Source organism: Rhineura floridana, chromosome 3 (assembly GCF_030035675.1).
Source record: "Rhineura floridana isolate rRhiFlo1 chromosome 3, rRhiFlo1.hap2, whole genome shotgun sequence".
Taxonomy (NCBI): domain Eukaryota; kingdom Metazoa; phylum Chordata; class Lepidosauria; order Squamata; family Rhineuridae; genus Rhineura; species Rhineura floridana.
This window is the reverse complement of record NC_084482.1, coordinates 210,116,400-210,139,899: the sequence shown is the minus strand read 5'-3', so window position 1 is coordinate 210,139,899 and position 23,500 is coordinate 210,116,400. Positions and strand designations below refer to the sequence as shown.

Here is a 23,500-nt window from a genome sequence, read left to right as displayed (position 1 = left end):
AACAGCAGAACATTTCCTATGATACTCTGTAGATTACGGTACAATTTCCCCAAATGATCTAAGCAGTCTTACAGGTCTATACAGGCAATGCACATAATTATTCATTATATTAATTTTACATCCTGCCCTTTCTCTAAAAGAGCCTAGAGTGGCAGACATATTAATACTAAAACAAGCACTGAAAACGTCTTAAAACAGTTAAGAACAACCTTCTGCAAACAGTTAAAAACTCCTGTGCGTTTGTTTGCATTTGTGTATGTCATTATTCCTCCTCATTACTTGCATCTTGGAATATTGCTTTCTTCTTAAACCTTTCAGAAAAAAAAACAAAATAGGTATTAAGAAACTGGCAACACAGAGACCATTAACCACTGTTAAAGGGCTTATCAAGCCCACCATCCTTCATAAAAACTACAGAAACTGGTCCACGGAGGCAGACATACTGTGTCTAAACCTGGAGGTTCCATATTGCCATTATGGCTAGTAGACCTTGATAGGACACATCCTTGAAGAATATATCTAAAACCCATGGAAGGCAGGGGCTGACATATCTTGCGGGAACAAATTCTGTATGTTTTGTTGTTGTTATGTGCCTTCAAGTCGATTGACTTATGGCGACCCTATGAGTCGGCGACCTCCAATAGCATCTGTCATGGACCACCCTGCTCAGATCTTGTAAGTTCAGGTCTGTGGCTTCCTTTATGGAATCAATCCATCTCTTGTTTGGCCTTCCTCTTTTTCTACTCCCTTCTCTCTTCTCATTATGTGTCCAAATGTTAACTATACCTATTCAAGGAAGCAGTACAATTTCTTTTCTTGTTCTTTTCTTTTGAGAATTTATTTTTGCATTTTCATAAAGAACAACAAAACGGAACCCCAGTTCAGCAACCTTCCCCCTTCCCCTCAGTCAGCACCCCCTTTGTGTCCAGCCATTGCGCTCATTCCCCCAGGAAGAGATTGTAATATTGTCAACATGAACTGCAGAAAGCAGACATGACATCCACAGTCTGGTAAAGGGTTTGAGGACTTTGTTGTTGCAGTATGTTCTCCGACTGGGATCTACTACCTCTCTATTTTAGTGAATGTGACTCTCCAGGAAAGATTACCTTGGGTTTGGAGTGGATAATTCAACATCAACACCCCTAGATTCATCAGCAGTGAGAAAGGTGCATTCCACGGTAGGAATCAGCAGAGGGAAACTGAAAATATAATGGATTGGAGCACCTCTCTTACTTGTCTGATTTTTTAGTTTAGAACAGTGGTGGGAAATCTTCAGCCCACAGGCCTAATTAGACCATCTCAGGCCTTCCCTGAGGCAGTTCTGGTCAAACCACGCACACCTGCCCTACACCTGATGTCAGGTGTGGGGCAGGTAAAGACTTGGCGGGGTGAAAAGTGGGTTTGCAGCACCGCAATCAGTTCATCTTTGGGACTTCCAAAACCCAAACCCAAGCATCATAGTGATGACATCATTGTGAAATGAGATGACTGACAGGTGGGCAGCCCCAGCCCCCTGTCAAACTTGGCCTATAAGGAGATGGGGGAAGGATTTCGCCTGCATGCCATATCCAGTTCCCCACCCCTGGTTGGGGGGGGGGAAGAGACAACATGAGGGGCATGACAAAAGTCAAATAGTTCTTTTATTGTACGTTCTTTTATTATAAGATAGGGAGAAGACTCTTTTCCCCACCCTCAAACCTGTATAAAAAGGCAAGATGTTCTGTGAAATCTTTCTCTGTGATCTGAAAAACTGAATAATTACTCGCCTTTGTGAGTTCTTTGTTGTGGAGTGAGGATCACCCTGAAGCTCCCTTCAGAGTCCCTGTTACTTCTCTGATCCTGATTGGCTCTCGGCATTTATATGATTTCTCTATTGTATGGGCTCTTTGATGGGAAGTAAGGCTTGAGTTCACAGTGTAGCTTTTTCCACACTCCAGGCATTTATATGGTTTCTCTCCTGTGTGCTTTCTTAGATGAGTAGTAAGGCCTGAGCTAACATTGAAACTCTTTCCACACTCCAGGCATTTAAATGGTTTCTCTCCTGAGTGAATTCTTCGATGTGAAGAAAGGCTTGTACTCTGAGTAAAACTTAATCCACACTCAAAGCATTTATATGGTTTCTCTCCCGTGTGGATTTTTTGATGCGAGGAAAGATGTGAGCTCTGAGAGAAGCTCTTTCCACATTCAGAGCATCCAAATGGTTTATCTCCTGTGTGAATTCTTTGATGTGAAGTGAGGTGTATCCTCTGTCTGAAGCTCTCTTTACACTCTAAACATTTATATGATTTTTCTCCAGTGTGAATCTTAATATGTTGTTTAAGGCCTGAGTTACAACTGAAGCTCTTGGTACACTCTGAGCATTCATATGGTTTCTCCCCAGCGTGAATTCTTTGATGTGAAACAAGGCTGTTACTGTGAGCAAAGCGCCTTCCACACTCCAAGCATTTATATGGTTTCTCTCCTGTGTGTATTCTTTGATGAGAAGTCAGGCTTCCCTTCACGTTGAATCTCTTTCCACACTCCAGGCATCTATATGGTTTCTCACCTGTGTGGATGCTCATGTGTTTTTGAATACTTCCTTTAGCGAGGAAGCCCTTGTCACAGACGGAGCATTTGTATGGTTTCTCCCCTGTATGAATGCTCTGATGTGAAAGAAGGCTCACTTTCTGAGCAAACCTTGTTCCACACTCCAGGCATTTAAATGGCTTTTCCCCAGTGTGGATTCTCAAATGACGTTTTAAGCCTGATTTTCTACTGTAGCACTTCCCACACACTGAGCATTTACACCTTTCGTTTTGTTTGTCAATTTTCCCTTGGACGTCACCAGCCCAAGAAGCAGAGGATTCATTCGTCTTTCGAGTTCTTCCCATTTTTCTTTTTTGCTGTTGTCTTGGATTATATTCAAGTCTTTCCAATAGCACTCTGCAGAGTCTCTCCACTTTCTTGGTTTCCTTCACATTAGCTGTTGAATTCAGAGGGGGGGGGGAACTGGTAAACGCAAGTGAGATTTGGAGGCTCAGATCAGGGAGACAAGCAAATTAATTAGTGTGAATGACTAGCTATGCACACACGACATTTTATTATAGAATCAATGGAGGCTGAGTACTTGTTTTTCCTACATAGTCCACACACAATCAACCTATTGCATACCCCCCCCCCCCGGAAAAAGTGTTTCTTGAAAAACTGGTTTCATTCTGAAAATAAAAGCTAATTGCAGATTGATTCTGCATTACCCTGCAGTTTGTCCATTTGAAAATGGATGTAGGTGGTCTTGGCAATGCAGGGAGGGCGTTTCCACACCTCCCCAGTGATGTTGTGGGTAGGCACATGCTAAGATCAAAATTGTAACTTCTTCATTCACCTGGGGCATGTGCAGAAAGGAAAAGGGGTGGATCGCCTGATCAAGGGGAGGGTTTTCCAACACGGATCCAGGAACTACACCTACCCTTATGGACCGCAGGATGTACAATCAGTCCAGACTGAAAGCAGCCTGTTGGACACGAGGATGAACAATTCCAGATTAAGAACAAGGACATGTTTGTGCTACAAACAGGTTAGCATGAACGCAGCCAGAATAACCCGTACACAGATTGGAAGCCATCCTGCTACATTTTAAACATTAGCATGAACTGACCGGCAGTATGGTGTAGAGCATAGGTGGGGAACCTCAGGCCCCAAGGCCAAATATGGCCCTCCAGGACTCTGTTTGGCCCTTGGAGTTCTCTGCCTAGCCACACCCCTCACTACTCCCACCACTACATGCTGGAGCATGTCCTTGAACTCTGGGTGTGCAGACCTTCTCTGAGGGGTTTTAGCCTGGCTGGAGCATGTCCTTGAAGACAGACAGAGAGTGTGTCCTTGAGGTGTGTGTGTGTTAGAGAGAGAGACAGAGAGCTCCTAAGAGGAAAGGTGGGATATACATGTAATAAAAATAAATAAAAATAAAATTCATATCTGTTGCTCCACCCAGTTTCTGCCTCTGCCCCTCCCCCCATTGGTATGTGGCCCCTGGAAGGTTGTCCAGAAGGCAGTATGACTCTTGGACTGAAAAAGGTCCCTCACCCCAGCATAGAGTGCTGGACCTGGATTCCGCTTCCAGCTCAGACAAGAAGCTCCCAGCATAGCTTGGGCCCAGTCCATATTTCTCAGTCAAGCCCACTTCATAGGGTCGGTGTGCAGATAAATGGAACAAATCCATGCATGTTGTGTAAGAAGGGTGGGATACAAATGTGTGAAATAAAAAAGGCGCAAGTTCATCACTCAGTGGCAGAACATGTACTTTATACACATGCTAAAGGCTCCAACTCCCTGGGCAGAGACCCCTCAAACCTGAGTGGAAGAAGATGATTTACTGGGCTATGTGGAAGAGAATTGTACACCAAGGAGTCAATGTTGGTCAACCACACTTGCTCCTTTCATACCTAGAGATCCCTCTGGGCCGAAGTCTTCTAACAGGTTAATTCTTATTTTCGTATTATTCTTCAAAATAATAGTTCTGTGTGGAGACAGCCCCATTGAGGAGAGCCTGGGAATGCTGGCAATTTATCTCGCAGGAGAGAAGCCTAGCATAATCCCACAGTGTCCACCTGGGACTACAGGCATACCCTGCTTAAACGTTCGCAATGGGACCGGAGAGTATACTTTAAGCAAAAATAAACTTTAAGTGAAGCAATTGTCTTTACTTGTACTGCACGCAATCACCACTAGATGGCAGCGGCGTCATGGCAATAAAGTGTATGTTATTGCGAAGCGCGCGCAAATGTTAAGCGGGGTATGGGGAAGTATGGAGCATGTACATTATAGCGAGGCGATGTTAAGTGAAGCAACGTTAAGCGGTGTATGCCTGTAGTTAGTACAAGGCTGGATAGCCTGTTAGCTATCTATTTTGGCTGTTCGCTATAGAGGAAGTGCTCTCTTGACTTGCGGATGTATAAGCATTGTCAAGGCAGCAGATGGTATAGCCAAAATAGCAGGTGTGATTAATTAAAACCTAATAGTATATAAAGCCCTGCAAATCCCTCCAATACTAGAACCTCAGCATAGATCAGAAGATGCTATGCACCAGACTTCACAGGAGTTTGGCCCTCACTGTTCTGAGGGGTTCCTGGTGACTGTAAGTACATCTCCTCGGGGAGGGGGAACTCAGCGTAGACCAGAGACCCCAGGATGGTGCTCTGAGTCAGCTTCAGGAGTTCGTCTGCTGTCGTTTCAGAGGGTCCCCAGGCAGCAGAAGGAACGTAAGATTTGTAATCATCGTTCTTTGTCCGCTTTTCTTAGTTATTCAATAAAACCTTTAACTTTCACCTCATTTCCTCTTCTCCCAGGCATTTTAGCATGTGTTTTTAAATTGTTTTTTAAAAAAATTAAATTGTGTTTCTAATTGGTTTTTTTGTTTTAAAATTTGTATATTTGTTTTTATTGCTTTTAATTGCTGTAAACCACCCAGAGAGCTTCGGCTATGGGGCGGGATATAAATGTAATAAATAAATAAATAAATTTGTGTGATAATTGCCTCGAGATCCACTAAGAACCATTGCCCTTTGGCAATCTAGATGGTGCAGAAACCAAGCCAGAGTGCAAAAAGGGAAATGGCAAACTTTATATACTAACGTCAACCAAGAGAAAAAGGTATCTTTACCCAGAGAGGCTACATTTGCAGAATTCTCAGCCATGACTTCCTGGTGCAGAGCTCTCTGGTCAGGATCCAGCAGAGCCCACTCCTTTTCCGTGAAATACACAGCCACATCCTCAAAGGATGCCGGACCCTGAAAGAAAGGGAAAACATTTTCTCCTCACAGGTAATGCATGTTTTTCTGCTTCTGACACCATTTGAAAGGGCAATGAAGATTTTTGTTGGGGCAGGGGAATAAAGGCATTCTGCTGCAGGATTCAGGCATTCATAAGCACTACTCAGGGCCTTCCCCATGGGCAGCTTTGATATGGACAAAGGGAAAGAGGCAGATTATTTCAGGTGAAGGGAGATTTGCCTCGGAAAGATAGATTCTTTCAGCTTCAGAGAGTCTTGACTGGGAAAGGGACAAATTATTTCAAGCCCAGGTAAATATGAAAGTAATAGGGACAGATTTTTCCAGTCCCAGGAAGGCTTGCATGGAACCAAGGAGTCCTCTGCTTTTCATAGAATAATAGTGTTGTTAGGGGCCTATAAGGCTATCTAGTCCAACCCCCTGCTCAATACTGGAATCCAACTTAAAGCATACCTGACAGGTGGCTGTCCAGTTGCCTCTTGAATGCCCCCAGGGTTTATTTATTTATTTATTTATTTATTATTTAATTTGTATCCCACCCTTCCTCCCAGCAGGAGCCCAGGGCGGCAAACAAAGCGCTAAAAACGCTTTAAAAATCATAAAAACAGATCTTAAAATACATTAAAACAAAACAGCATTAAAAACATTTTTAAAAAAACAACTTTAAAAAAGGGTTAAAAACATTATTAAAAAAACATATTAAGCAATTCTAACACAGACGCAGACTGGGATAGGTCTCAATTTAAAAGGCTTGTTGAAAGAGGAAAGTCTTCAAAAGGCGCTGAAAAGATAGCAGAGATGGCGCCTGTCTAATATTCAAAGGGAGGGAATTCCACAGGGTAGGTGCTGCCACTCTAAAGGTCCGTTTCCTATATACAGAACAAACCTCCTTGTACAGAACAAACCTCCTGATAAGTTGGTATCTGCAGGAGGCCTTCACCTGCAGAGCGCAATGATCGACTGAGGATATAAGGGGTACGACGGTCTTTCAAGTATCCTGGTCCCGAGCTGTATAGGGCTGTGTACACCAAAACTAGAACCTTGAACTTGGCCCGGGAGCAAAGGGGCAGCCTCTCGGTTGAAGAGCCCACCACCTTCCTGGGGAATTGGTCCCATTGTTTTACTGCTCTGACATTCTTTTCCTACCTCATCAAGCTGCACTGACGCTGCATCCATTCTACCACCAAGAAGAATTGACCCAATGCCTGTTGCTGGCTTCACTTTGTCACCTGAAAGGAAAACAAAAGGTGGCAGGAAGAGGTTTTATCGTTCCTATGCATTTGGCATCTTTATACACATTTTATATCTCAATTGTAATTGGGGGGAAACTCTCCCCATATTACTTTTCCTACGCAGATGGATTGGGGGGGGGGATTGAAAAACAGGCCAATGCTCTTTAAAGAGTGGAGATGAAGTAAAAAATATCCCAACAGTCCTTACCCAAGGAGGCGCCACCTCCATCCTCCTGGCCAATCTCTCTGAACGACATGTTCTGTCCAGGGTCTGAGGATGGGTTCCCTGCCTTCTGGAAACTACCAGCTGCTTCTGACTGCTCCCGCACCTGGGTGAAGAGACCATACAGAAAAGGAGGATTTAAAAAGAAATGGTACAAGAAAATGCTGCCATGATTTTTTTTTGGGGGGGGGGGGACGGCGGCACATGATTTATTGAAAAAAAACCAGGCTAGTTCTCAGCGCCTTGGAACTCCCTGGATGAAACTCTCACCTTTTGCTCTTCCCGCTTCTTCTCCTCTGGCTGGCTCAGGAGGAAACCTTCGGCCAGGGCCACCGCCTGCGAACTGGTTTCCGCTCCACATTCCCTCACCCAGCTCGCCATCTCCAGTGGGAGGACAGCCAAGAACTGCTCCAGGATCACCAGGTCCAGGATCTGAGCCTTTGTGTGCCGCTCTGGCTTCAGCCACTCACGGCAAAGAAGGTGGAGTCGGCTGCAAACCTCTCGGGGGCCCTTGGCTTCTTCCTGGTAGGGGAGCCGCCTGAAACACTGGCGCTGCGCATCTGAGCTGAGGGAGTCCTCCTGACTCGGCATCTGCAGCATGGCTCTGTCCCAGAATCCCCCACTGCTCCCGGCCTGGATGACTTTGAGGCCTTTTCCTCCTTCGTGGTCAGCTGAGTTTTGCCTTCGCATCTCCAGTCTCGGCTCTAAGGCAGCCTCCAAACAGACTGAAGGACCTCTTGGTGCTTCTGCCGATTTCCTTCTTACGGCAAGGGAGGCCTCCGACGGTTGGGCTTTTGTCGGTCAGACAAAGCCAAGGCGACCTTCACAGCAAACAAGGCAGGAAAATGTTTCACTGAAACTGAGACTCTAGCTACAGACTGCGGAAAAGGCATGTACCAAGATGGAGAGAGACTGGGAAGGGCCGAAGCTCAGTGATAGAGCCCCTGCTTGGCATGCAAAAGGTCCCAGGTTCAACCCCCAATAATAATAACTGTTTTAATTATGGGTTTTTAAATTGTTATAACCTGCCCTAGGACCTCTGGGTGAAGGGAGGGTAACAAATTCAATTATTATTATTATTGTTTGAATTTGTTACCCTCCCTTCACCCAGAGGTCCTAGGGCAGGTTACAACAATTTAAAAACCCATAATTAAAACAGGTAAAAAAAACCTAATCAGCATCACAGACAATAGGGCGGGTCCTAAAATTATACCTCTCAGGTGTCGAAGGACAGATTAAAGAGGTCTGTCCTCAGCATTCACCGAGCATTGCATTATTTATTTATTTATTGCATTTATACCCCGCCTTTCTTTTCATGATAGAAACCCAAGGCGGCTTACATATCGTTCCCAGGCGGTCTCCCATCCAGGCACTGACCAGACTAAACATAGATTCAGTTTGAAACTCTCCAGGCCAACATGCCTAGGAAAATATAACATTCGTTTTCCCACAAAAGCAGAGTGGGGTGGGTGATGGTGGAAGTGAAAATGAGGAGCAGGGTGGCCATCTTTAAGCGTTTACACTCCGGCTCTCTCTCCAGATTCACTCACCTGGATTTTTTCTCTCTCATACTCCTCAGCTAAGAGCCTTTCCTTCTGCAGATGCTGCCCTGAACATCGCAGAGATTCTCTGTTTTACTGTTTTATGTAAATCACTTAGAAGTTCTTCTTTTAAAAAATAATTAAGTGGTGGTATCAGAGCTACACTGGGACCTGGGAGACCAGGGTTCAAATCTCCACTTGGCCATGAAGTTCACTGGGTGACCTTGGCCCAGTCACCATCTCTCAGCCTAGCCTACCTCACAGGGTTGTTGCAAAGATTAAATGGGGGTAAGAACTGTGTATGCCACCTTGAGCTCCTTGGAGTGAAGGCGGGATATAAATGTCATAGTAGCAAACTTGTTAAATAGGAATTTAAAATGTTTTCTGACAATCAGGCAACATAACCCTTCTTTCCCAAATACCCATTTTCTAACTTTCCATCTTCTCTCTTCCCCCCCCAAATCTGGCAGTCTCTTTTCAGTTAAAACCAGTGTGGTATGTAGTGGTACCGTTAGAGTGTTGAACTAGGACCTGGGAGACCAGGGTTCAAATCCCCACTCAGCCATGAAGCTCACTGGACAACCTTGGGCCAGTCAGTGTCTCTCTCAGCTTAACCTACCTCACAGGGTTGTTGTGAAGATAAAATGGAGAGGGAGGAGGATCATGTTTTTTCACCACCTTGACCTCCTTGGAGGAAAGGGGGGGACAGGAATGTAATAAGTAAACAAACAAATAAAATACTGACCCCCTTTTTACTATTCTGCAGATCTGGATCTGGGAAGGCAGACAGATTAGGCAGGAGGAAAGCAATTTAAAAACAACCTAAAATCCCCAAATAGGGTGGGTCCTAAAAATGCATGCCTCAGGTGCCAAAGGCCAAGGTATGTATTTTGCTGAACTACAACTCCCATCAGCCCCAGCCAGCATAGCCAATGGTCAGAAATTATGGGAATTGTAGTCCAGCCACATCTGGGGACCCAAAGGCTAAGAAAGGCTGACTAGATTATTTCTTTTGTAATACTGAATTTATGCTATGTTTGCTAAATGGATGATTGTTTTGGTCCTGTTTGAATGTATTGATCTGTTCTGTAAACTGACCTCTCCGCCCCCCAATGTTTTGTATTTTGAATGTTTGTTGTAAGCAGTTTGGGCACAGTTCACAGGGAGGGGTGTGTGGAAGGATGCAGCATGTAAATAAACTTAATCAATCCACAGGATTTTTTCCAGAGGGAAGAAGGGAAATGTAAAACACTGAAGGGAGAGGGGGCAGTCTAATTTCTCAGAAAACAAAACAGCCGCCCTGGGCTCCTGCTGGGAGGAAGGGCAGGATATAAATCAAATAATAAATAAATAAAATAAATAAATAGAATAGAATCTGCACATTTTGCCTCACATCTGCGGTTCTACAAATGCTAGAAACTTACTTTTTTAAAAGGAAAGCTGGGAATCTGGGGATTAGGATTCATCCACAGGGGCAACTGCCTCCCTCGCCTCCCCCCCAAAAAAACTGTGGAGGATAGATAGATGGATGGGCAGGAATGATAGAAGAGCCTCCAATGATATCCATTTCCAAATGTAGTTAGATGAAATTCTGTTTGCTATTATAACGAGGGCTGGCTATTTTAATTTTTTATTATTACATAGTGATTAAGAAATGAATTGATGTTCTTTTGTCTAATTCATCATGTTTAACAATAAGTTTGATTTTTTTTTAAACGCGATTTTTCTTTTTAAAAATTCTTGAAGCCTAGGGGATATTTTGTTCAGCCTACTAGGTTTGTTATGATTTTTCCTTGTATTTTTTGGAGTTCCTTTTTACATGCAATGTTTATACTAAATGTTGATACTAAAGATGTTCTGTTCAGTTATTAATTGTATTTTATAGATTGTGCAGTCATGTGCAGTCACTTGTGTGTATGCGTGCGATTTAAGATGTTTTAACCTATATTGTATACCGCTTAGTTTTATTTAAATATAAGTGGTGCATATAAATTGTCTAAATAAATAAATAAATAAAAATAATAAAATAGCATTTGGAAGGCTCCAAGTTGGCTACCCCTGTAGGGTTTCCACGTCTCCCTTCCCAAAGGAGCAAGGCTACTCTCTGCAGCCCCCCACTTTGACCCCATTTCCTTACCAGATCAAGAGGACCCCATTTTACGGACTGCAGACTCCATCCTCGTCTTGAGTGACTCTCTGTCTCCCTCCCTCCTAGCCTTAAACCCAGAGCTTAGAGAGCTCCGCCCCCGCCCAATGCCAAGGCTGGAAGGTGAGCCAACGGCCAATAACAGGGGGAGGGCGGGCTCCCATGGCCCGTCCCATGGCCCGTCCGCCGGAGTAAGGGCTGCCTCCGTGGCCCCCACAGGGTCGCGGGGTTCAATGCCCTGAAATGGCTCTTCTGGTGTTGGTGGTGGCTGGGTGGCTGGTACCACTTGCGGGGAAGCTGGAGCAACAGACACTTCCGGCTCCCAATCGAAAGTTTGCAAGCATTTGCCAGAGGACCAAAGTGGCTGCGGGCAACTGAGTGCTGGATTTGGGCTGAACTGCAAGGAAGTGGCGGAGCAGGAGGGAACTGGAGAAGGCTGACCTTTTGCTGCAACCAGAAGGGGTTTTGGGGGGGTAGGGGGGGAAGGGCGCCCCGGCATCCAAACCAGTCGCGAGGAAATCCATGGAGGATCAAGCGATCAGTGGCTCCCAAGTCAAGTCTCAGCCTAAAGAACCTCCAGAGTCAGTCGAAATATAACTGTGAATACCAGTTGCTTGGAAACATCAGCGGGAGTGAGCTATTGCCCTCACGTCCCGCTTGGGGGGCTTTCCATTGGGGCATCTGGTTGACCACTATGGGAAACTAGGTGCAAGGCCAGAAGGGCCTGTTCCAGCAGCCAGGCTCCTCGAATGTTCACTACGGAAAGTGATCAAGTGGGATATAACAGCCACAGCAGCATTTTTAAAATACTAATTAACAGTAGTGTAGTGGGAAATCTAAAACAGCAGGGTCCCTTCACAGCCACACACCCCTTTTTTTTTTGCTGCGGGGTTGAGAATGAGATCCTTGTGAATGTCTTCTCCCACGATGACAGAAGTCCCTCAGAGCCATTCAGCATGAAAGGGGAGAGTGTTAGCTACTTAAAGGAGTCTTCTCAGTGCCTGACTCAGCTCTTTTCACTCTGGCTTCAATCAGCATGAAAGGACAAAGAAGCATGGTAGAAGACTCTTCTCGGTGGCCAACACACTGCCCTTTCATGCTGATTGGCTTGTAAATGTAAATGTACTGCCTTCCAGTCAATTCCAACTTATGGTGACCCTATGGATAGGGTTTTCATGAGGAAGAGAGGCAGTGACTGGCCCAAGGTCACCCAGCGAGCGTCATGGCTGTGTGGGGATTCGAACCCTGGTCTCCCAGGTTGTAGTCCAGCACCTTAACCACTACGCCACACTGGCTGTAGTGAATGGCTTGTAGGATCCTGGAAACATTGGGTCTCTGCTCTCAAAAAAGTAAGGGTGTAAGACCCCTCTGAGACCCTGGACGACTACACCCCCGCTGACAACTGTTCCCTGGGGCTTGTGTGTATGTGTATGTTTAAAGTTAACAGTTAGAGGCACTGGGGAGTCGTGATTATCCAGAAGAACATAAAGAGAGCTTGACTGCTGGATGAGGCCAGTGGCCCATCTAGTCCAGCATCCTGTTCTCCCAGTGGCCAACCAGATGCCCCAGTGGGATGTCCACAAGCGGGACCTGGGTGCAACAGTAACTCTCACCTCCTGTGGTTTCCAGCAACTGGCATTCCAAAGTATATTACCTCCAACAGTGGAAGAAAAACATAGCCATTGTGGCTAATAGCCATTGATCGTCTCATGCCCCATAAATTTCCTAATCATCCTTGAATTCCATAGTTTAACGAAAAGTACTTTCTTTTGTTTGTCCTGAATCTTAGGTTCAATTTATTTGTTTTTGCTATGAAAATGTATCTTCTCCTCCTCCACCACCAATATGAACATGCTGCAGGGTTGCTGCACATTCTTTTCCAACCTTTTCTTTCCCATAATAAGGGTATAAACAATGCTGTTCTTGCTAGCTCTCAGCTGGAGCTCCTCCCATCTATAATCACACAGGGGCAAAGGGACTGTATGGGTATGATAATTTTAATGCCTTTAGAAGGGGGAAAACCACACACACCACTTTTCATATGAAATAGACTGGAATTAGGCACAACAGGAACTCCTGGCATTGGCTGCTACATTGTTGTTTTTGAATAGGCCATTCACAGATATGCTAAAATCCTGCAGGTCACCATTGTTTTCCACGAACAGCTCTCAATTCTGGCTTGGGGAGAGGGGAAACAGCACATTAAAAGGAAACAGGAAAATTCCCTTTTAAAAATATATCCTTGCAAAGGCATTTAATGCTCTAGGATTTGATGCACTCTTTTAATGTGTTCCTGGTGAAATGTCTAAAATATTTGGTTATTCAAAACAAGATGTTCAGTGTACTCCACAATTAACTTTACTGACCTTTTTTAATGAAGAATGAAAGGATCTTTTAACATAAGGAACTGATCACATTCCTTCTATAACAAAAACTTGGAAAGGCCTGCATAATCCATATCTGGACATTTAGGGACAAAAAGTGTGGTCTATTGCTCACTGTTATTGTGAAACTTAACAAACAATTAAAACCTCTGAATGGTCAACAGAAAGATAATGATTTCAAGGAGCCATGGTGTAACATTACTTTTCCTCCCAACAACCCTGTGAGGTAGGTTAGACTGAGAGACTGTGACTTGTTCAAGGTCACCCAGCAAGCTTCACAGCTGAGTGCAGATTCAAACGCTGGTCTCCCAGATCCTGGTCTGACACTCTAACCACTACACCACACTGGGTGACCTATATCTCAGGTGTCAAAGGCCAGGTAAAGAGGTGCAACTTCATCACAAAATGGAAGCCATACAATGAACGTGCCAGATGCACCTCTGTGGGGAGGGAATTCCACAGCTTAGGGGTCACCACAGACAAAGAATGTCCTCTCCTGGGCCACTAGTCCCCAAACATCTGAGAAAGATGAAACTACCACGAGGGCCCCTCTGCTGATCATAACACCCAAGAGGTCTGTAGGGAAGGACTTTGACATATTTGGGGCCTAAGATATTTGGGACCTAGCTACCTGTCACCAGTCAAAAGGGTCACACGGAAGTGGCATATAATGGTGCCTGGGAAAGGTAAGGAATTTATATGTGTTCTTGTGTGGTGCAGTGGTTTGAATGTTGGACTACAACCTGGAAGACCAGGGTTCAAATCCACACACAGCCATGACGCTCACTGGGTGACCTTGGGCCAGTCACTGCCTCTCAGCCTTAGAGGAAGGCAATGATAAAACCACCTCTGAATACCACTTACCATGAAAACTGTATTCATAGGGTTGCCATAAGTCGGAATCGACTTGGAGGCAGTCCATTTCCATTTTCCTGTGTCCCCCAAATCTACGACTGCATAACCAGAAAAGTGACGTTCCCCCTAAACAGAATAATGATGCATTCTCACCTTTATTGTAAAAATCCAACATCAGAGACCTTTGCTATTCACTAGCAAATGGTGTGAGTGAACTAAAATGGACAGGAATGAGACATTTCCAATCAGGCAACTACAAAATATTTTATGCAGGAAATGAGAAATTAAGAAGAAATGGGGTTGCTTTAACAGTGAGAAGTGATGTAGCAGAGCAATTAGGAGCTACAACGCAAGGTCTGAGCGAGTGATATCAATGAGATTAAATGGGAAACCTATCAACATAACCATCATCCTAGTCTATGCTCCGACGGCAAACGCAGAAGAGGAGGAATTGGAGAGATTTTACACAGAAGTACAGGAAGAAATTGATCACACACCAAAACAAGATGTGCTGATAATCATGGGGGATTGGAATGCAAAAGTAGGGAACAGAGAAGAATTAGGAATTGTGGGGAAATGGGGCCTAGGAGACAGAAATGAAGCAGGAGAAAGACTTATTGAATTCTGTGAAGCCAATAATTTGTTTCTTGCAAACACATTTTTTGAACAACCGAAAAGACGACTGTACACATGGACATCACCAAATGGTCAATATAGGAATCAAATTGATTATATAATTGGTAGCAGAAGATGGAGAAGTTCCATACTTTTTGCAAAAACAAGACCAGGAGCAGACTGCGGTACAGATCATGAACTGGTCGTATCGAAAATCAGAGTAAAGCTAAAGAAGAAGAACAAAGACTCATAATGCCAAAATACAATTTAAAAAACATCCCAGAAGAGTTTAAAAATCAAATAAGGAACAGATTTGAGGCTTTAAACTTAGTTGACAGAGAACCAGAAGAACTATGGAGTGAAGTCAGAGACATTATCAGGGAAGAATGCAAAAAGACAATACCTCTAGTTAAAAAGAGAGAAAGACCTCAATGGATGACTGAAGAAACTCTTCAAATGGTTAAAGAGAGAAGGAAAGCAAAAGCAAAAGGAGATAGAAACACGGTCAGAACCCTAAATGCAACAATACAGCAACTAGTATGTAGGGACAAAGAGAACTATTACAATAGTTATTGTATAGAAATAGAAGAGGACAACAAAAAGGGTAGAACAAGAGCCCTGTTCCAAAATATTAGAGAAATGAAAGGGGAATTTAAACCACGAGTAGGTATGTTGAATAATCAACAGGGGAACACACTGATTTACTGAGATGAAATAAAAGGAAGATGGAAGCAATACACTGAAGAACTCTGTAAAAGAGATGCCAGGATGACAGATTCATTCACGGAGGAACCATATGATGAAGAACCAGAAATTTTAGAATGCGAGGTGAAAGCTGCTCTTAAAATACTTCCACCGTGAGCTTTGGCCAGTCACACTTTCTCAGCTTAACCTACTTCACAGGATTGTTGTGACAATAAATTGAAGAACCACAGACTCCACCTTCAGGTCTGAAGATGGAGGGGCAGGGATAAGGACATAAAATATAAATAGAAAAGAAAAGAAACAGGCCAACCCTTTGCATGACAGGGAGAACTGCAACAGGCATAGCTCATCCTTTTATTAATAAATCTGTTGAATATCTGTTTAATTTCTGCCTTATATGTACTGCTAAAGGCAGTGTGGTACAGTAGTTAAGGTGTTGGACTAGGACCTGGGAGACCAGAGTTCAAATCCTCATTCAGCCATGAAGCTCACTGGGTGGCCTTGTGCCAGTCACTTTCTCTTAGCCTGGCCTACCTTATAGGGTTGTTGTAAGGATAAGCTGGAGAAGAACCACATACACCACCTTGAGGTGGGCTATAAGTGTAATAACAGATAAATGAATAAATAAATAAACGTGGGAGCACTCATGACAGTTTGTCCCAATAGTTCATGAATCTGGACAGGGGTGTACTGTAGTTTCCAGGGTCTCTGGAGACTTAGACCTCTTATTTTTGGGGGAGCAGAGTCCCGGTAAGCTCCCCAAGTCTCCAGCATCTTACAAGCCAATCAGCATGAAAGGGGTGGGGGAGTGGGTTAGCCACTGAGAAGAGTCTTCTAATATGCTTCCTTGTCCTTTCGATTGAAGTGAAAGGAGGTGAGTCAGCCACTCTTCTCAGTGGCTAAGACTCTCGGCTTTCATGCTGAATGGCTCCTACGGACGCCTGTTGTTGTGGGAGAAGGCACTAACAAGGATCTCATTCTCAACCCAGCATAAAAAAACAAAGGATGGGAGGAGGCGTGACTATGGCTATCATGAAGGGACCCTGCACTTCTGAATTGGCCACTACTCTCCTGAATCTGGAACGAGAGTTGGGAGCGCGCTTGCTTTTTCCTTTTTGCCAGTTTGGGCGACGTGCCCTCTTAGGGTTAAAGCCAGGGCGTTCGTTGAGATTCCTAGAGGGGCATAAAGGAAGGAAAGAGAGCGACATCCGCTTTCCTGTCCCGCCCCTCCCTTCTCTTCCCTGGGGGGGAAAAGGGGGAGGGGGGGTCTTTGTCCCTTTTTTTCCTAAGCGCGAGGCGCTTTTTAGCACGCCTGGAAAGGAAGCGGGTGAGTTGGAAGCGCCTTTGGATGGATGGATGGATGGATGGATGGAAGGGGGGGGGAGAGGGAGGTTTGCTTGGAAAAGGCATAAGGAGAGCCTGGGTGCTGGAAGGAGAAAAAAGCCCTTCTAAGAGCGTAAGAGCTTGGCTGCTGCAAAGGGGGCCCATCTCGCGTCCAGCATCCTGTTCTCACAGTGGCCAGTCAGATGCCCCAAAGAGAAGCACCCAAGCAGGATCTGAGCACAACAGCAGCACTCTGCACACTTGCGGTTCCCAGCAACCGGCGTTCCAAGATATGCTGCCACTGAACATGGAGGTTCTATTTAGCCACCGTAAGAAGAGCGTGGCTGCTGGATCAGGCCAAAGGGATCTAGTCCAGCACCATGTTCTCGCGGTGGCCAGCCAGGTGCCCCACAGGGAAGCCCACAAGTAGGACCCGAGTGCAACATTCTCCCTACTTGCAATTCCCAGCAACTGGGATTCAGAGGCATTTACTGTCTCCGACAGTGGAGGGAGAACAGAGCTATTTGTGGGTAGTAGCCACTGATAGTAGGCTCTGAAGTAGCACTCTCCCCACTTGTGAGTCCCAGCATCTGGCATTCCAAGATAGGCTGCCTCTGAACATGGAGGTTTTATTTACCCAACATAAAAAGAGCCCAGCTGCTAGGTCAGGCCAAGGGCCTGTCTGGTCCAGCATCCTGTTTTCACAGTGGCCAGCCAGATGCCCCAAAGGGACGCCCGCACAAGCAGGACCTGAGCGCAACAGCAACTCTCCCCACCTGCAGTTCTCAGCAGTGGGGATTCAGAGACATTTACTGCCTTCAACAGCAAAGGGAGAACGTAGCCATTATTGCTAGTAGTCATTTGTTTGATCCTCTTTTAAGGTCACCCAAGTTGGTGGCCATCACTGCCTCTTGTGGGACCAAATTTCATACTTCCAACTATGAGCTGTGCAAAGAAGTGTTTTCTTTTGGCTGCCCTTGATCTCTGACTGGCCAGCTGCATAGGCCACCAGTGCCCAGACTGAAATGTGTTGGAAGGGGCACTTTTTTTTGCACTTCTCAGATCCCCTCCCAATCAGCAGATGATTCCCCCCCCTGCGCCTTTTGTCTCCACCCCTCATCCCATTCCCTCATTGGGCGCCTGTCACATTGGGGCCTTCACATCCACAGACCTGCTTGTGTGGCTTGATGGCTGTATTCTCAAGGCATGCAAGCTGAAAAGTGCAGGAGGCGAAAGTGCTCTTGTACTTTGGTCCTGCTGGTGAGCTGCCCATAACCATCTGGTTGGCCACTGTGGGGACAGGATGCTGGGCTAGGTCCATTGGTTTGATCCAACAGGGCTCTTACACTCTTAGAATTGTTTCCCCCTCCGTTCGGCAAAAGCCAGGAGGTCCCTTGAGTTTTCAAGCTAGTTTACATTTGTAGGACGTATATGTTGTAAAGGGGGGTTGGGCTAACCATGCTTGCTTGACCTATATTGGGTGGTATGTGTTTTTTTAATCGGAAAAGCTGGGATCTGCCCACTGAAGTGAGCCCCAAAGCAGTGACTTGAAGGGTGGAGCATCCTTCAGTTTCCTGCTCCACCCTATAAACTCTAGAAATGTGCCTGTGAGTTGCACCTGATCACCGATTGTACCTTCAGCCCTGAAAACGAATGCAGAACTAGGTGGGCCTTTGGCTTCATCCAGTAGGGATCTTATGTTTGAACCAGGGGGAACTGCAGAAAGATTTGGTCAAAGGTAAGTGATTAATATTCCCATTTTATTGCTGAGGAACACTGAGGCTTCCTAGTCTTTGAAGAAATGTCAGATAAGTGGATGTTTGTTTTTCATTAATTTTCATTGTTAAACAACCTCTAACCAAATATGGAGTTGAAAAAAAGATACCTCTTGCACTGAATGTCTGTCATTTCAGTGGGAAAATCAGACATGGGTGGGATTTCAGTGAGGTTTGTATAGTGTTCAAAGTTTAGTATTAAAAGTTTAGGGTTTTCTTTAGTTTGTAGTTTATTTATACATACCACTTTTTGGCCAAAAGGCCCCCAAAGTGGTGAACAACATATTAAAACATATTACAAAAAAAAGAAAAGAAATTACATAAGAAATAACCAGTAAAAAATATACAGTAAAATTACAATACACTGAAGAACTCCACAAAAGAGATGACAGGATGACAAATTCATTCACGGAGGAACCATATGATGAAGAACCAGAAATTTTAGAATGTGAGGTGAAAGCTGCTCTTAAAATTCTTGGAAGAAACAAATCACCAGGAATAGACGGCATACCAATAGCGTTGCTACAAGCTACTGAGACTGAATCAGTCCACATTTTGACTAAATATGTGGCCCTCCATGCCTTTCTCTCTGGCCCTTAGGAGTCTCCCTAGACCACACCCCCTCCCCAGGCCACACCCTCCTTCTGTGTTTTTGCCTGAATGGAATGTGTTCTTGAACCCCAATCTGGCCTCATTCTTTTGTGGGCAAGCTTCCAGGGGCAACGTGCTAGGTGTGGGCAGGGCCAGAGGCAAGCGGGCGGAGCAATAGATGCAACACTGCAATAGGGTACACGCTGCTTGTGCATTAAATGTCAGAGGGTTCTACGCAATCTCTCACCCCTCGATCCAAGCAAGCAAGGCATTGTCACCATTAAGCACTCAAGGAGTGTGGGACTAGAGATGTAGAGATGTGAAGGCCTGGGGGGGAAAGGAAAAAATAAGGAGAGAAAAAAATCTTGTTTCTGTTTTTTCCCCAAAGCCTTTTGAAAAATATTGGGTTATGACTTGGGAAAGAGTATACAAGCTTGTTTCAGTCTGCGCAAACCTTCCAGTTTTCAAAGTCCATGATAAATAATGTTTTAAATTGTTTTAATTCTGTAGATAGTTTAATTACATTTTAATCATAACTTTCTCTACGTTTTACTTGTATGTTTTAGCTGGTTTTTTTTTTACATTTTTGTAAGCCACCTTGAGTCCCAGTTTTGGGGGAAAGGCTGGATATAAGTGAATTAAAATAATAATAATGATGATGACAAAAATGAAGAGGCAGAAACTGACAGTGGTGGCTCAGAAAAGGTAACCAATTAAATTTTGTGTGGTATTCAGTGACTTAGCTGAGTGCTTTATGTCTGCTTGGAACAGTGGAGGAGCAGACATAATAATTTCCAGAATTCATAATTCCCCCTTTTTTTTACTGTTAAATAACATTGATGGTTTCCTTCTCTTTTGACTGTTCTTTCCTGCTCCTCATAAACTGGCAAATTGAGACGTTACGTTCTTTACAGTTCAGCAGCATTTAAAGAACCCTCACTTTTCATTTTAATTTCACTTTTGATTGGCATTTGAACACTCCTGTAAGACACAGGAGTGACTTTCTCAATGTAAGCGGTCAGTATGTCCAAACAGATATCCAAATGAGATGGACAGTTATATCTTACTGCTTTGGTAGTGTAATGTATCGCTTCAGAGTACACCTTTGCTGTCTGCAGCTTAGAAGGCCCACCAGCTTGGGCCCTCTCACAAACGAAGGTGGAAGAAGAGGAAGACAGCCTTTCAGCTCTGTTGGAGGCATCTTTGGCGCACCGCTTGGAAATGGGAGAGCAAGACTTGGCTGGGCCAGAAGCGGGAAGAGGCTGGCATGCCATCCAGGCTGACAGCAGTGTGGGATCCTGGGAAAGAACCTTGCAGAAGATTCAGGACAAGGAGGGCACCCTCAGCTCAGATGCGCAGCGCCAGCGGTTCAGGCATTTCCGCTACCAGGAGGCCAAGGGCCCCCGAGAGGTTTGCCACAGACTCCACCATCTTTGCCGTGAGTGGCTGAAGCCAGAGCAGCACACAAAGACTCAGATCCTGGACCTGGTAATCCTGGAGCAGTTCCTGGCTGTCCTTCCAGCAGAGATAGAGACCTGGGTGAGGGAATGTGGAGCAGAGAGCAGTTCGCAGGCAGTGGCCCTGGCTGAAGGTTTCCTCCTGAGTCAGAAGCAGGAAGAGCAGCAGGTGAGAAGGTTTCATCCCAGTAGTTCCAATGTGAACAAGGCTAACCTAAAACTCCTCACTAGCTGCCCACCGTTCTTCCCCCTTGCAATAACTCAAGGAGACACCCCAGCCCCCTAACCCTTTCTTCGTACCCTTCTATTTCTAGTCCCCATCCCATATCCTACACTGGATTCTCATTTCTCTTTCAGGTGGAGGGACCCTTAGCGGAAGTTGCTCCTGATTCCCCTGAGGCAGTGCCGGCTGCGTCAGCTCCCAGGCGGAGGCCGCTGTTCAGGTGGATCGTGCAAGAGTGTGACAAAGTTGCCACCGCGCTGGGTAAGGATAACTGGAGCATGTTTTGGTCTTACATGAAAGAGATGCCTGCTTCCAGCCCTTCGCAGTTCCACGTTATTGGTTTATTGAAGAAATTTACATACCACCTTTTGTCAAAAAGCCACAGGGTGGTTTACAAACGAGGAATATAACGAATAACATAACATACGTATATGACATAGTATTCCTCTAACGGACAAAAAGTTAACAAACAAGATAACCAACATATTGTACATAACATCCATAGCAGACAAAAATGCGTAACATAACAAACAAGATAATGGGAATATATAACATTCATAGCATTATTGATATGATTGCTTCCTCCCTGCTAAAACAAGATCAGCACAGCACATGTCTTGTTTCTGTTATTTGGGCTGACTGCAGGTGTTGGCACCACTCACCATATGCTCAGAGGCATGTGTTACCACATTCTTCCAAGCTACACAGGAAATGGATTGGACTGTGAAAGACCAACCCAAATGGTGTTTGCATTTTGACAAATTTGTAGGGCAGTACAATATCTCAGAGAGGAGGTCAGGTCTCCTGCTCCCCTGGTGCATTCACTATAGCTGCCCAATTTCCCTGCTTTTTAAAGTTTGATAGAAATATCTGTGGGCTGTAGGTGCGTTCTTAAACCACAAGGTTTTTTTTGCCTATTAGTGAATATGTAATTATGTTGTTTGTTATGTTGCAAATTACCCTGTGGCCTTTTGGTGAAGGGTGGTATGTAAATTTTTAAATTAATCTTTAATCAAACCATTCATAATAAGAAGTAGTGTCAAACTATTCGTAATGTCAGTCCAGCAATAAACTCCACAGCTTGACCTATTCTCTATTCATTCATCTCAGGTGCAACTATAAAACATCATATGTGTATAACAGCAGCAGCAGCATTTTTATTTTTTAAAAAAGCATAAAAAATAATCAGCAACGGCAGCTCTAAAGTGCAGAAACAGTGTACAAGAGTGGTCACCAACCTGTTGCCTGTCCCATGAAAGCATTCAATGGTGCCCCCAGTAGGTGGCCCAGAATCTGAGCTTTAATTTTTTTAAAAAAGGTAAATCTCTAGCCCTCCTAGAAATACAGTTATAGAGCAAAACATGCAGGCACCCTTCTAAGCAATTTCTGTGATGTAAGCCAGCCTGGCTGGTGCTACCTGTAAGTCTTATTAGCCAATGAGTGAAGTCAGATCTGTGATTGATAAGTGAGTTGTTTGCACACCAGGCAATCAGAATCCCTGGGGTCCTAAAGGGCTGCTGTTTTCCCCTCCCTTTTAGAGCACACTTCCTGCTTCTGTCTTTTTTTCCAGTCCTTGGACTCCACAGTTTTTCCTTGGCAGCCAGGATACATCTTTGCTCTGCTGGGTTCATCTGAGATCAGGTAGTGCCCAGAATAGAGGTTCTTAACCTGTGGTCCATGGACTCTAGGGAGTCCATGGATGGACTCCAGGGGGGTCCATGAATGGGATACAAAAAACCAATTTCCAATGCAGTGAAATTAATTGTATTTGTTTATGGGGGTCCATAGCTTTCATCAGATTCTCAAAGGGGTTTGTAACCCAAAACAGGTTAAGAACCACTGGCCCAGAGGTTATTTTCTGCAAATACCACTACACAGTAAGTGTGGGGGAAAGTTAAAGAATCCCCCTCCCCGCCAAAAGGCAAACTTGAAAATTTGCAAAGAGGTTTAGGCATGTCTCCAGCTTTGCAGAAGCTAAAGACCGGGAGTCATTAAGAATTCAGTTAATTTACAATACAATGGTATATACGTTAAACTTAGTCTCTTTGTGTTTAATGGGGCTTACTTCCAGGTAAATGTGTACAGGATGGCAGCCTAGTCTTTAGTTTAGGGTTGGCATTAAGGAAAAATGGGGTTCTTGTGCCAGTGTGGAGTAGTGGTTAAGGTGTTGGACTACGACCTGGGAGACCAGGGTTCGAATCCTCATATAGCCATGAAGCTCACTGGGTGACCTTGGGCCAATCACTGCCTCTCAACCTCATGAAAACCCTATTCATAGGGTCTCCATAAGCTGGAATCGACTTGAAGGCAGTACATTTACATTTTTTTGTACCTTGAACAGCTGTGTGGCAGGCAGAAAATAAATAGGTCAAGCATTTTCAAGTATGGAAATATAATTATGGGAAAAGCTTCACCATGAGTAGTATAATTTTCTGTTATGCCATGCCCCCATGGCAGCCATTTTGTGACTGGTGCCCCAACATTCTCTCAACATTTGAAATCCCTCTGGTCCAACAAGGTTGATGACCTCTGCACTAAGCCGTGGTTAACATTTATGGAAGTTTACCAACTACAAGCATTGGTTAACAAGAAATCTTTAACCATAGTTAAGAAACCATTGTTAAGCTGTTGAGCTGGATTCACAAATAACGCCAAGCTACGGTTT

At 44.6% G+C, this 23,500-nt stretch overlaps 2 protein-coding genes across 4 annotated transcripts in view; one reads left to right on the top strand and one right to left on the bottom strand.

Annotated features, from left to right (window-relative positions):
- Positions 1–208: 208 nt before the first annotated feature.
- On the bottom strand, positions 209–11,010 carry LOC133381431 (zinc finger protein 383-like). The gene is made up of 7 exons (XM_061620539.1): positions 10,899–11,010; positions 7,491–8,041; positions 7,206–7,326; positions 6,912–6,994; positions 5,639–5,765; positions 1,767–2,962; positions 209–311 (listed from the first exon to the last, which is right to left on the bottom strand). Exons 2-6 carry the CDS (start codon positions 7,908–7,910, stop codon positions 1,797–1,799), a joined length of 1,917 nt encoding a protein of 638 aa, XP_061476523.1. The 5' UTR covers positions 7,911–8,041; positions 10,899–11,010; the 3' UTR covers positions 209–311; positions 1,767–1,796.
- Positions 11,011–16,657: 5,647 nt separating this feature from the next.
- Positions 16,658–23,500, top strand: part of LOC133381420 (zinc finger protein 420-like) — a 31,485-nt gene continuing 24,642 nt past the window's right edge. For 2 of the 3 annotated variants that reach the window (XM_061620522.1, XM_061620521.1), the window contains exons 1-3: positions 16,658–16,793; positions 20,274–20,781; positions 20,970–21,096. In XM_061620522.1, coding sequence (XP_061476506.1) covers positions 20,377–20,781; positions 20,970–21,096 — 532 coding nt within the window. In that variant the 5' untranslated portion in view covers positions 16,658–16,793; positions 20,274–20,376. The remainder of the gene's footprint in view (positions 16,794–20,273; positions 20,782–20,969; positions 21,097–23,500) is intronic. The other variant, XM_061620520.1, reaches the window with a different exon arrangement.

Coding starts and splice junctions, on each gene's coding strand:
- LOC133381431 (XM_061620539.1), bottom strand. CDS start 7,910: ATGCGAAGGCAAAACTCAGCTGACCACGAAGGAGGAAAAGGCCTCAAA. Junction 6,995..7,205: donor TGGAGGTGGCGCCTCCTTGG/GTAAGGACTGTT, acceptor TTTTCCTTTCAG/GTGACAAAGTGAAGCCAGCA. Junction 5,766..6,911: donor CGTCAGTGCAGCTTGATGAG/GTAGGAAAAGAA, acceptor CCTTTCTTTCAG/GGTCCGGCATCCTTTGAGGA.